The following is a 13,129-nucleotide window of genomic DNA, read 5'->3' as shown; positions in this document are numbered from 1 at the left end:
AGGGGGCAAAGAGTGGGAGAAAGGTGAATTGTATATGTATATAGGTTAGATTATTGTATATTATACATATGTATTTGTGTATTCTGGCGAATTATACATATACAAACGTGGCTAATTATACAAACTCGAAGTCAGCCCACGTAATTAATGTATAATGTTAGTCGCGAGTGGTAATTATGGCAAACTATAGCTATGATGAACAATTAAGTAGTATAAGTTTGCTTAACCGCGTAATTTTTCCAAATTTATTCAATAGATCCCCTTAATTACTCCTCCATAGAACATGCAACAACACATCCATATTGATTTGAACTTTTGAATAATTTGTTTTTGTGAAATGTTAGTTTTAATTCATGGTTGGAAAAAAAGAAATGGGAAAATCTTAATCGACACCACAAAAATGTGAACATATGTTATTGGTCCTTCTAAGTGTAAAAAATTGTTGGGATATCCTTATTGTAAATTGTTTGTTTGGACAGTACATATAACTTATAAGTAAGTATCCCTTTCACTTATATATCAGGATAATTACGGCCTAAAGCATCTAGTTTACATAATGGGTACAGAGTATATATAATTTAAATTAGATATACATGTTTTATACATATAATATACATACTTATACAATATCTACTCGTAAATTTGTTTCAATAGAAAGAGAAAAACAATTACTACCTTAAATATATGATTATTCTACTTTGTTATGTTGCTCGGACTCTTCAACAAATTCATGTGAAATTAGAATATAATTAAAAGTGAACTCATGAGGAGCATAGGAGTGTCATTGTGCTGATCGTATAAATCAGAGAAACCACCTGTGAGATTTTGGTTCAAATCTAGCTATAGAGCCTTATTTCATTGTTTTTATTTTAAATTTATCTTATAGCTCATATTTGAGGTAAGATAATATTAGGTATTTATGCAACTTGGTGTATCTTGATGATTGAGTTTCGACATATTTGAAGCTAAATTAGAGTATCAAGAATCCACCAAATATGGGCCAACATGTGATCACGCATTGCCATGGGGTCACATTCAACACTTGGTAGAATTTTGAAGCGTTTTAGGGCGTGCCATGAGTCCAAATCAGGCAGGTGGCGCACTGAAAAGCACCTCGAAAAGTGTACCAGCACTGCTGTGACACCGGGGGAGGACCCTAGGCGACACGTGTTAAGCGACACCACTTTGTCAGAAAATTACACGGTATATAAAGGTCATTTTTTTATTTAACATATACATATATATAAATATTGACACTTCTTCACACAAGTTGAAAGTTTAGTCTAGTGGTTAATGAGTTGCGAAATTTTCTTAAGTTTGTGTGTTCAAGTCCTGCAATTTGTGTCCCGAAGCGTTTTTGGTATGACTCACCTAAAAAGCGTTTTTAAAAACACTGATTAGGTTCGTTTCATTTAATAAATAGTTACTCACAAGTCCCTATAAGTTCGACACTAAAATCTTATCACTTATTATTTGGACCATCGTGTATATTTGCATGTGCGTTTGATAGTTTTTTTTAAAGCTTTCACCTCCTGTGATAGATCCCTACCTCATTAATTAAATAGTATAAAAATTAATTACAAATAAAAGAGGGAGACATAAACCACAACCTCCAAAGAAAAATTACAAACAAAGCAGACGGGTACAAGAAAGGGGACCTATGAAGACAAAAGGTTCTAATTTCTTTAATTTGTGCCCAGAACCTGAATGTATGCTTTTGTAATACATACATTGAGCAGAGATGAGAGTTGACATCTAGATTTTACAAGTAATGAACTTAATTCACATGATGTACAAATAAGATAACTTGAGATTTTTCATTTTACCTTGATGAAAAACTTTTATAGATACATCAATATTGTGCGTGGCTTATTTTAAGACTATAAATTCAAATATTTTCATTCTTTTTCTTAAACTCAATATCTAGTTAAATAGATTCACGTGAATTGAAAGGGATGGAATATCTCATTCCAACTTTTTCAAAGGTTGTCTTAATGTCTTTCTTGAATATTATTCAAGACAATTTGGGATTGCCCAGTATTCCACCAATTAGTAACCCAAGATTCCAGACATTTATTAACTGATTAAGATGTTGTCTTCAGATTTGAACACTGAATGATTAAAATGGTTTATTTTTTTTAACATATGAATGTATATAATTTATTTATATGCATAATTCAAATAAAAATTAATAAAATATTTAAAAAATTAGTAAAATAAAATTATTATTTGATTAAAACAAATGAAACTTTTATGTTTGGTATAGTGATGGTGGAGATAATTTGTAGTGGTAGTAGTGATGGTAATAGTTGTTGTTAGTGTCTAGGAAGGATGGTGGTGATAATTGTGACGGTGGAGGTGGTTGGTAGTGTGGTGACTGTCATACTGGTGGTGATTGGTAATGGTACTGTTGATAGTAATTATAATGGTGAAGTTGATTGATGTTAGTAGTTGGTGGTGTTGATGGTGGTGACTGAAGAATGTGTGATGCATGGTTGATAATGTGTTTGTTGTAGTTGGTGGCGGTGCTAGTTATGATGATGAAGGTTGTTGATAGTAGCTATTGACCACAGTGATTGCCGATAGTGGCTAATAGTAATGGTGGTGGTGACAGAAAAATGTATGATGGTAGTTGGCGACGGTGCTTGTTGTGATGACGGAGTTTGTCAGTAGTAGGAATTGACTGTAGTGGTGGTGAAGGTGTTGGCAACTACAAAGATGAGATGGTGGTGACAATTGATATAATTATAATGATGAAGGAGATAAGTGTGGTAGAAACTGACATAAGTGATTAGCAATAATGGTGGTTGTGATGGAAGATGTGGTTGGTAGTAAACGACGGAATGGTGGTTCACAGTGATGGTGGTGATTGTGATGAAAGATGTGGCTGGTGGTAGACGACGGTAGTGGTGGTGGTGGTGGTAGAAGAGGTGGTTAGTGGTGGTGATAGTGGTGATGGAAGAGGTGATTAGTGGTGGTGGCTGGTGATTATGATAGAGTGATGGTGAATATTATCCACACAAGAATACCTTTTATTGATATTAAGACTATGTTCTAGATCTTATTGATTACTATTTAGACCAAATGCTTTAAATCTTAGTGAAAAGAAATGGACTTAATGGTCTAATGTTTGAACTATTTAAATTTAGACATTCATTAAGTGAAAACAAATGAGTAAAGAAAATCAAATACGTATGTATGGAAAAGGGCCTAAATTACCCCTTAACTACGCGAATTGGTACAAAATTCCCCATTTTCTATCTTTCGGGCCTAAAATGCCCTTGACATCAATCTTTTGGCTCTATTTTGCCCTCGTCTTTAACAAACTAAATCATAACATCAATTTTATTAATGACGTGTCACTATCGTATTGACTACCATAACAATCAAATAAAATAATTAAAAAGACCAAACCCATCCGCTCCACTCAAAAGCCCCACCCAAAAAAATTCCTAAATCTTTTTTCTATTTCTTTTCCACAAAGTTTATTGTTGTAAGAGAAAAGACCTATATATATATTTCTATTATATAGAAATGTGAAGCACTGGACGACCAAGGGTAGTTTCGTCAAATTAGAAATTTCCAAGCTTAGTTTAAGTGTACATTGTGCATTAAGTGATCGTTTAGTTGGGAACAAGTTATCCCAGGATTAGTTATCCTGGGGTTAACTATTCTGGGATAACTTATCCCAGCATGTATATGTGTTAACTTATCCCATCACTATGATATAAATGGTGGAATAAGTTATGGGATCCCAAACATGGCAACCAAACAAGATACACAAATTTTATCCCATCCCTATTTATTTTTATCTCTCACACCAAACGACCCCTAAGAGTATTGAACTTTCCAGAAAAACCAGCAAAAATATATGTAAATCCCAATATATCTACCATTAAGTTGTGGATTTTAATAGCCACACGTGTACCAACACTTTGGGAGGAGTAAAGGAAATCATTGCAAAGTTAAAACATGACCCCATTTATTAATTTACTTCAAAAAGCCTATTCATTCATGAAACGACCGGTTCTCCTCATTATAGAAAAGCCATCATGGAAAAATTTTGGATCGAAAAACTTTTTCGTAGTAACTTAGGATTTTTCAACCTAGTCCAGATTTAGACGAAATCGGAGTCATAAGGTCTAGGGAAATCTAGTATAAATTGGGTGATTTAATTATAATTTTAATTACATGAGTAGATAGCCAAGACGTTAAGGAACTCGTACGACTTTACGGAATTGAATTCGGGTGAGTAGAACTCCCGAAACAGATCTTGGTGTGAAAAAGTAGTTTCTGAGTGTCGTTGGTTGAAGGTGTGTTGTGAAATGGAGGTATTTGAATTATTAATTTTTCTCACTGTTCCGTGCAAGCCTCTATAGCGGTATTTTCTACCGCCAATGCGGGGCTGCTGTAGCGGGGTGAGGTCGCTGTGGCGGGACAGACGCGACTTAAAGTCGGAAATAAACCCCAAAAATGTTTTATTCTGAAATTTTCAAACTTGGGAGTTGAGGAACGAACCCCGGAGTCTTCTTGACATTTTTCCACCATTCTTGAGGCTAAAAGTAAGGTTTTCACTCCCCGAATCCATTTTTTGATCCGTAGAACTTAATCTAATAGGTAATTATCTATGGGAGAGGGTTTTGTTCTGGAAGTTATGGTGGAAACATCCCTAATTTGGATATTGGGATCATGAATTTGATTTAGGGTTGATAGGATTGTTTGTAATTCGGGTAATTAGTTATTGTTTATTAATTTTCGTGATATAATTATTGTTTGTAGCCCAAGAACAAGCGGAACGAATCCAAAAAGGGAAGAATCAAGTTTCTTAGGGGATTCAAGCTTTGTTTGAGGTAGGTGATGATTGTGATTTCATGATTGTGTGATATATGTTTGTTCTTGCTTCATTATGATGCATGTAGGTATGCAAATATTGCATTATTGATCACACTAATTGTAAATGAGGATAGATGAACCATAGTATGCCATGAATCATGACTTGATTGTATGATTTTGAGAATATACGTGGGATTGAGATTGTGACTTGTTGAATGGATCGGGTGTTGCGTTCCGACACACTAATTGGGATCGGTTGCCATGTTCCGTCATAAATATGGGATCGGTTGCCACGTTCTGGCATAAACACTGGGTCGGGTACCACGTATCGATATACTAACTTTTTGACTTTGGGTTCCATGAGAGGACCAATGACTTGTTGTAAATGTGTATTGTTAAGTATGTGATAAATCGATATTGTACATGTTCGGTATTTGCATGTTTTTAATGTTGTATTGACTTGCTTATGTTACACTTAGTGGGATAGCCACGTGATCCTACTAGTACAATGTGGTTGTGTACAGATACTGCACTTGCTCTTATTTTTATTGAGTACATGACATCTTTAGGCGGCTATTGACAGACCTCGTCTAGAAGATCAGTGATTGCCGATCGAATTCAAGGGTGAGCTAGTTCTTCCGGGCTGCCTTGAGTTCTCTTTTGTTTAGTCCATCTTTTCGGACTTAGACTAGTTCTTTAAATTTCTCTTATTTAGTTTGGGTTGTACCCATTTCTTTAGACTATGGTTCATTGTTAGAGTTTTGGTACGTTGACTTTCAGATTCTAGGTAGTATTTTTGCATTTGTTTTAAGTTGTTAAACTTTCGTTGGAGTTTATGGAAACTCTATTTCTTTCCTTAGCATTTAAACTTGTTTCTGTAACCGTAAATGCTTTAGTATTTTGATTGAGTTGGTTAGCTAATTAGTATTAATGGTTCTCCTATCGTAGGGTTAGTGTGGGTGCTAATCACGACGGTCTGAATCGTGACAAAGTTGGTATCAAAGCCTAGGTTTGTTGATCTCGATGTACCAAAACGAGTCTAGTAAAGTCTTGCGGAATGGTACAGAGACGTCTGCATTTTTTCTTTGAGAGACTATAGGACTTTAGGAAATCTCTTTGTTTTATCTTGTCTCCTTTCGTGCTATGACTTGATTCCAATTGGTATCTGGCGATTCAAATTGATATCTAACCTCCTTCACTATTCTGTCTGCGGATGGTTAAGACTAGATTCAATGGTGTCAGGTCCGTAGTCCCCGTCAACGCTCCAGCTGATGAATCTACAGCAAGAGGTCGCAGTCAAGGCAGGGGTATAGAAAGAGCTAAAGGTAGAGGTCGAAGAAAAGTAGCACCTACTAGGGATGGAGCTCCTGTTGAGAATGCTCCCAGGAATGAGAACCCTCATGCGCATCATGAAGAGATAGAAGAGAATGTTGAGGTTGAGAATGAAGAGTATGTTGGATAAGAGAAAGAGGTGCAGACTGAGACTACAAGTATCCCTCCCTTAGACCCAATATTAGCTCAATAGATCATGTCGTTCTTGAAGGAATTGGTTGGTCTTGGAGTGCTTCCCTCTGTTCAAGAAGCTCAGGCTCCCGTCCATCCCCCTATTGCTAGCACATCCCCCAAGGTGGGTGAAACTAGAGGTACTGATGTTTTCTTTCGTCCTTTGTTGGGTACTGTTATGACTGGTAATGAGCATGAAATATTGACTAAGTTTTTGAAGCTAAAGCCTTGTGTATTTCTTGGTTCTGAGAGTGAGGATGCTTATGAGTTCATTTTGGATTGTTATGAGAAGCTTCATAAGTTGGGAATTATCCATCAGCATGGCGTGAAGTTTGTGTCTTTTTAGCTTCAAGGTGAGGCCAAGTAGCTGTGGAGAGCCTATGTGGAATGCATATCTTCAACTTTACCCCCACTCTCTTGGACTCAGTTTCATGCTCTGTTCTTAGAAAAATATGTGCCCTGGACCTTGAGAGATCGTAAGAAGGATGAGTTCATGACTTTGGAGCAAGGTGGGATGATTGTGGATGTTTATAAGGCTAACTTTCATGCTTTGTCTAGATATTCTACTCAATTGGTGACTAATGAGGAGGAGAGGATTCATCTGTTTGTTAGGGGACTGAATTCTAAGTTACATGTATTGTCTATTCATATGATCTCTGCAGGAAAAAGTTTTAATGAAGTGACAGATTTTGTGAAGAAAGTGGAGGGGGTGAGGCGAGATGGTCAGGCTAAGGCATTGGCTAAGAAAGCCAAGAATTTAGGTAACTTTCAGGGTTCCTACTCCAGAGGTTTAGGGAGGCCGACTCTTGCAGCCCGACCAATTCAGTCCGCTATGCCCGTTTCTACAGGTAATTACTCCGGAACTCCACCTCAAATTTAGATTCAGGATAGCCAGGGAGCTGCACCTTTGACGGGCAGCAAGCTATATTTTAATCGTACTTGCTATAACTGTGGAGAACCCAGGAATATGAGGAGAGATTATCCCCAATCGCGCATGATGGATTTTGCGCAACAGCAGTCTAGAGTAGTGGTACCCGTAGGAAATGATAATAATAGTTGAGGACGTCCACAAGGTGGGCGAGTAGGTAATCAGCGAGGCCATGAGGGTAGAGGAAATGGTAACATAGGTAGAGGTACAGTGCATGAAGTCGCCTGTCACGATGATAGGGCTTAGTTTTATGCCTTTCCAGGAAAGACCGAGGTAGAGGCGTCTGACGCTGTGATCACATGTACTATTCTTGTCTGTGACCGGATGACTAATGTGTTATTTGATCCGGGTTCTAGTTATTCTTATGTGTCCATGCGATTTGACTCAGAATTTAATATGATTTGTGATATACTTGATCCTTCCATCTATGTTTTTACCCCAGTTGGATAGTCGGTCATAGTCACCTATGTCTATCGTGCTTGTCCTATTTTGTTTATGGGTTTTCAGACTTGGGCTGATTTGGTGATTTTGGATATTACCGACTTTGATATAATCTTAGAAATGACTTGGTTGTCCCCCTATTATGAGGTGTTAAATTGTAATACTAAGTCTGTAACTCTAGAGATCTCCGGTAGGGAAAAGTTAGAGTGGGAAGGGGTGTACAAGCCTAAGCAAGCTAAGATCATATCCTCCATTCGGGCTAGGAAACTGGTAGAGCAGGGTTGTTTGTCTTATTTGACTCACATTCGGGATATTGAAGTTGAGTCTCCCTCTATTGAGTCTATCCATGCAGTGTCAGAATTTAGAGAAGTGTTTCCTACTGATTTGCCTGGTATGCCTCCTGATAGAGATATAAATTTCTGCATTGATTTGGAACCTGGTACCAGCCCCATTTCAATCCCTCCATATCGTATGACTCCGACAGAATTAAGAGAGCTTAAGACTCAAATCCAAGAACTTCTTGATAAATGATTTATTCGTGGGGTGCCCCGATTTTGTTTGTTAAGAAAAATGATGGTAGTATGAGGATGTGTACAGATTACCGGCAATTTAATAGGGTCACCATTCGGAACAAATATCCACTGCCTCGAATAGACGATCTTTTTGACCAATGCAAGGGGCATTAGTTTTCTCTAAAATTGATCTAAGGTCTGGTTACCATCAATTGAAAATTAGGCCTGAAGATGTGCCCAAGACGGCGTTTAGAACCCGCTATAGGCACTATGAGTTCCTAACTATGTCTTTTGGTTTGACTAATGCGCCTGCAGCTTTCATGAGTTTGATGAATGGGGTGTTCAAGCCATTTCTTGACTTGTTTGTTATAGTCTTTATTGATGATATTTTGGCCTATTCGAAAAGTGAGGAAGAACATGTCGACCATCTTCGTATTGTTCTTGGTGTTCTTGGGAAACAAAGGTTGTTTACAAAAAAATTTAACTGCGAATTTTGGTTCACTTCGGTTGCCTTTTTAGGGCATGTGGTTTCGAAGGAAGGGGTAATGGTAGATCACCAAAAGATCAAATCGGTTAGAAATTGGGCTCGACCAAGTTCTGTGACTGAAATTAGGAGTTTTGTGGGGATTGCCAACTATTATCGTCGATTTGTGAAGAATTTTGCTTCTATTGCCACACATTTGACAAATTTGACCAAAAAGGAGAAACTATTTGAATGGACTGAAAAATGTGAGAAGAGCTTCCAAAAGCTCAAGACTCTATTGACCACCGCACCTATTCTAGCACTACCGGTGGAAGGTAAAGATTTTATAGTTTATTGTGATGCTTCGCATTCTGGTTTGGGTGCTGTGTTGATGCATGATAAGAATGTTATAGCTTATGTGTGGCGTCAATTAAAGGTGCATGAGAAGAATTACCCAACACATGATTTAGAGTTGGCAGTGGTAGTGTTTGCTTTTAAGATCTGGTGTCATTATCTTTATGGTGTTAAGTGTGAGGTGTTTACTGATCATCGTAGTTTGCAGCATGTGTTCACTCAAAAGAATTTGAATTTGAGACAACGAAGGTGGATAGAGTTACTCAAGGATTATGATGTGACCATCCAATATCATCCGGGTAAGGCTAATGTAGTGGCAGATGCACTAAGTCGAAAAGCGGTGAGTATGGGTAGTTTAGCTTGCTTGAGTCCATCCAAGCGAACTTTGGCTAAGGAAATCCAAACCTTGGAGTCTAAGTTCATGCAGTTGGGCATCTTAGAGAAATGTGGGGTGTTATATAACATTGAAGTAAGGGCCATGTTCATTGAGGAGATCAAGGACAAACAATTTGAGAATGAAAATTTAAATGAACTCAAGAAGAAGATTGTGATTAGTAAGGCACAAGAGACCATTCTTGATGTGGAAGGTGTGCTCAGTTTTAAAGGAAGTATTTGTGTTCTTCGAGTTGATTACTTGATTCAGAAATTGTTGACAAAATCCCATGGTTCGCGATATTCTATTCATCCGGGTGTGACCAAAATGTACCGAGATTTGAAGCAAATTTTTTGGTGGTCGGGCATGAAGAAAGATGTAGTCGAGTTTGTGGCTAAGTGTCAAAATTGCCAACAAGTAAACTATGAACATCAAAGGCCTGTCTGTTTGTTTCAGAGAATGCCAATTCCGGAATGGAAGTGGGAAATGATAGCCATGGATTTCGTGGTTGGTGTTCCCAAGTCCTTGAGGAAGTTTGATTCTATTTGGGTAGCTGTTGATAGATTGACTAAGTGTTGCGTCCAAATCGCACACGCAAGTGCACGTGGTAGTTCAAGTATTAAAGTGGCTCTTAAAATGAGTCGGGTAGCGTACCTACAAGGACTTATGCTTAGAATCACTCAATTTCTCTAACTTTCAGCTAAGCACAAGTGTTATCAAGATTTCGAAAGTGATTTAGTTTTCAATTCTAAGAATTCAACAAAATGTAACAAACGCGATTCAATTTCGAGGGTTTAAAAACAATGATTGGGTAAAGTCCAGGGTTGTAGCTTTTATCAAGATTCATGCAATCAATATCATTTATATGAGTGTTTATCAACTATCGAATTAATGAATCACAGGGTTAAATGTATGATCATGATCTCCCGACTTCTAATCGCCTACGATAAATAACACCCTAACTACATCGTTGAGCGGGGATAGGATGGATTAAGTACCGAGCATTACGATTTCTTTTTGTATAGTGACCCAATCATGGTTTCTAGATACAAATTAACCCTAGTTATTTAGAATTAATCATGCTCCTTATGTCCCACGTTCTATCTTCTTATTCCTCTCTCGAGTTCAATTTGGACAATGTATTTATTTTAATGGTAATCAATCACGAAATACGAAAAGCAAGAACATAAGAAAGATTCATATGATAATTGACATTAACCCAATGAAAACGTAATAGATTACAATCATCCTATAGCCACAACCCTAGAAATAGGGTATTTAGTTACTCATAATCCAAGATACGATCAAGTAATGTTCAATAAACATAAAGAGATCGAAAGGGAAAGAGTTTAGGAAAGAACCCTAAAAATGGTGAAAACGTTATTCCAAGTCGTCGTTCTTCAAAACCTAGAAAAAGAATCATTAATAAAATAAAATAATTACCTATTTATACTAAAATAAGAAACGGCCAAAACTGGGACTCAGAGGCGCGTCACGAAGGCACCCTCTTATTCCGTTCTGAGCCAATTTCCTTTTCTATGCGACCCGGGCACTCCACGGAGTGTTCTGCCTCAAAGTCAATTCTTGCTAATTAAAATGTACACCCTCTCCGCGATGCGAAGTCACCCTCATAATTCTATTTGAGAGAAAATACACTCATCCACGACACGTCTGCTACACGGAGGACTCTGCCTCAATTCGACTTTTCACGAACAGAACTAACATTCTTCTCCCCGACGCGGAGAGGATACGAAGATGCCTCGAATGATATTTCTTCACTCTTCTTCCTTGCTTCTTTTTGACTTGGCTCTCTTGTGTTCCCCATTGCCCATTTTCGTGCTCGTTTCTCCAATTAAGCTCACCTACACGACTAATCATGTTGGTTAGCTCATAAACAAACAAAAGACTCGATAATACTATAAACAAGCACATATTGAATTCAAACTTAGCTTAAATATGAGCATTATTAGATTTCTAGGCATATAAATATGCCTAAGATCACTAAGTCAGCCTATTTTATCCCAGTAAGAATAAATTATAATGCTGAACAATTGGCTAAGGTTTATGTGAAAGAGATAGTGAGGCTGCATGGAGTGCTCCTTTCTATCATCTCAGACCGTGTACCCAATTCTCATCCAAGTTTTGGAGAAAGTTACATGATGAATTGGGCACACAACTCACTTTTAGTACAACTTTCCATTGACAGATGGACGGACAGTCAGAGAGGACTATTCAAGTGTTAGAAGACATGTTTAGGGCATGTGTGATTGATTTTGGATGGCATTGGGTTAAGTTAGTACCTTTGTGTGAGTTCTCCTACAATAATAGTTATCACTCCAGCATTGAAATGGCACCGTTCGAGGTATTATATGGGAGGGGATGTAGATCACCCATAGGCTAGTTTGAGGTTGGAGATGTGAAACCTTTGGGGGTTGATTTAGTGATGGATGCTCAAGATAAAGTGAGGAGAATCCAAGCTAAGCTTTTAGCGGCCCAGAGCAGACAGAAAAAGTATGCAGACCATAAGGTAAGAGATATGACATTTCAGACTGGTGAGAATGTTCTTCTTAAGGTATCACCCATGAAAGGGGTGATGAGATTTGGCAAGAAGGGCAAGTTAAGTCCGTGATACATTAGTCCCTTTGAGGTTTTTTAATGTGTAGGGCCCGTGGCCTATAGATTGGCTTTACCTACTAACCTATCGGGAGTTCATCCGGTATTTCATGTATCTATGTTGAAGAGATATTATGGTGACGGAGATTATATCATTAAGTGAGACTTAATTGTATTAGACAAAGACCTCAAATATGAGGAGGAACCGATTGCAATTCTTGATCGTGATGTGCGTAACCTGAGGACCAAGGAGATTAAGTGTCACGCCCCGAGCCTACACTCTGGGAGGGACCGGCACTCGGAGACCATTGCTGGCCCCAAGCGAACCCTTGGCCTGGCTTTCTTAACTCAGCGGAAACGTAACTTAACAGCACAACTCAATGCAATGAAAGGTTATAAAACAACCAACTGATGCATAACATGCCAAAAGGTAGCTCGAGAAGGAGGCTCACCACAGACTCTGGAGTGCTCAGCTGGTTTAACGACGTGCAGGATGCTGATCCGGGGTACCTGTATCTGCATCATAATAAGATGCAGGCCAACTGGCATCAGTACATGGAATGTACGAGTATGCGAGTTGGAAAGCTAAACCACGACTTAAGCTTGAAAGGAATACAAGAGAACACTTACCTTGACTCTGTTCGACTCTTGAACAATTGAACTCAAAATATAAAGCAATAAGACACATGCAATATATAATTAGCTTGTAAAACAATGTACACAACGTATCTTGTTGATGCTAAAACAATAACAACTCAACTTTTCTTATTTAAAAATAATATAACTTTTGTGGGAGGTTCTTTAACCGACAACCACCACTATGAGCCCTAGTGATGATACAACGTTTTACCTCACGTTGCCTGAGGACCATCCTATACCTGGTTTTGATATAGGAAGCTAACTTTACTAAGTGGATCCACTAGCTTAACTTTACGGGTTCATCTAAAAAGTATGACCCGTTAACTCCCATGTTGGCTACATGGTTCTTATGGAGAGTTGAGTTAATATGAACTCACGTCCCCAACTCGGTGCTCAATACTACTCCCAAAAATACTTTGGCTCATGCTTTTAAAATAACTTCTTTCTTTAGTTTGAGATAATTACTCAAA

At 38.0% G+C, this 13,129-nt stretch overlaps 1 protein-coding gene across 1 annotated transcript in view; it reads left to right on the top strand.

Moving 5' to 3' along the window:
- The first annotated feature begins 6,361 nt into the window (after nt 1-6,361).
- LOC107058787 (glycine-rich cell wall structural protein 1-like) overlaps nt 6,362-13,129 on the top strand; it is a 15,957-nt gene continuing 9,189 nt past the window's right edge. The window contains exon 1 of the mRNA XM_015304947.1: nt 6,362-6,476. Within this exon, the coding sequence (XP_015160433.1) occupies nt 6,362-6,476 (115 nt within the window). The remainder of the gene's footprint in view (nt 6,477-13,129) is intronic.

This window comes from Solanum tuberosum, unplaced genomic scaffold (assembly GCF_000226075.1).
Source record: "Solanum tuberosum cultivar DM 1-3 516 R44 unplaced genomic scaffold, SolTub_3.0 scf00652, whole genome shotgun sequence".
NCBI classification, from domain to species: Eukaryota; Viridiplantae; Streptophyta; class Magnoliopsida; order Solanales; family Solanaceae; genus Solanum; species Solanum tuberosum.
Note: the sequence above shows the minus strand (reverse complement) of the source record. Positions and strands in the feature narration are given on the sequence as shown.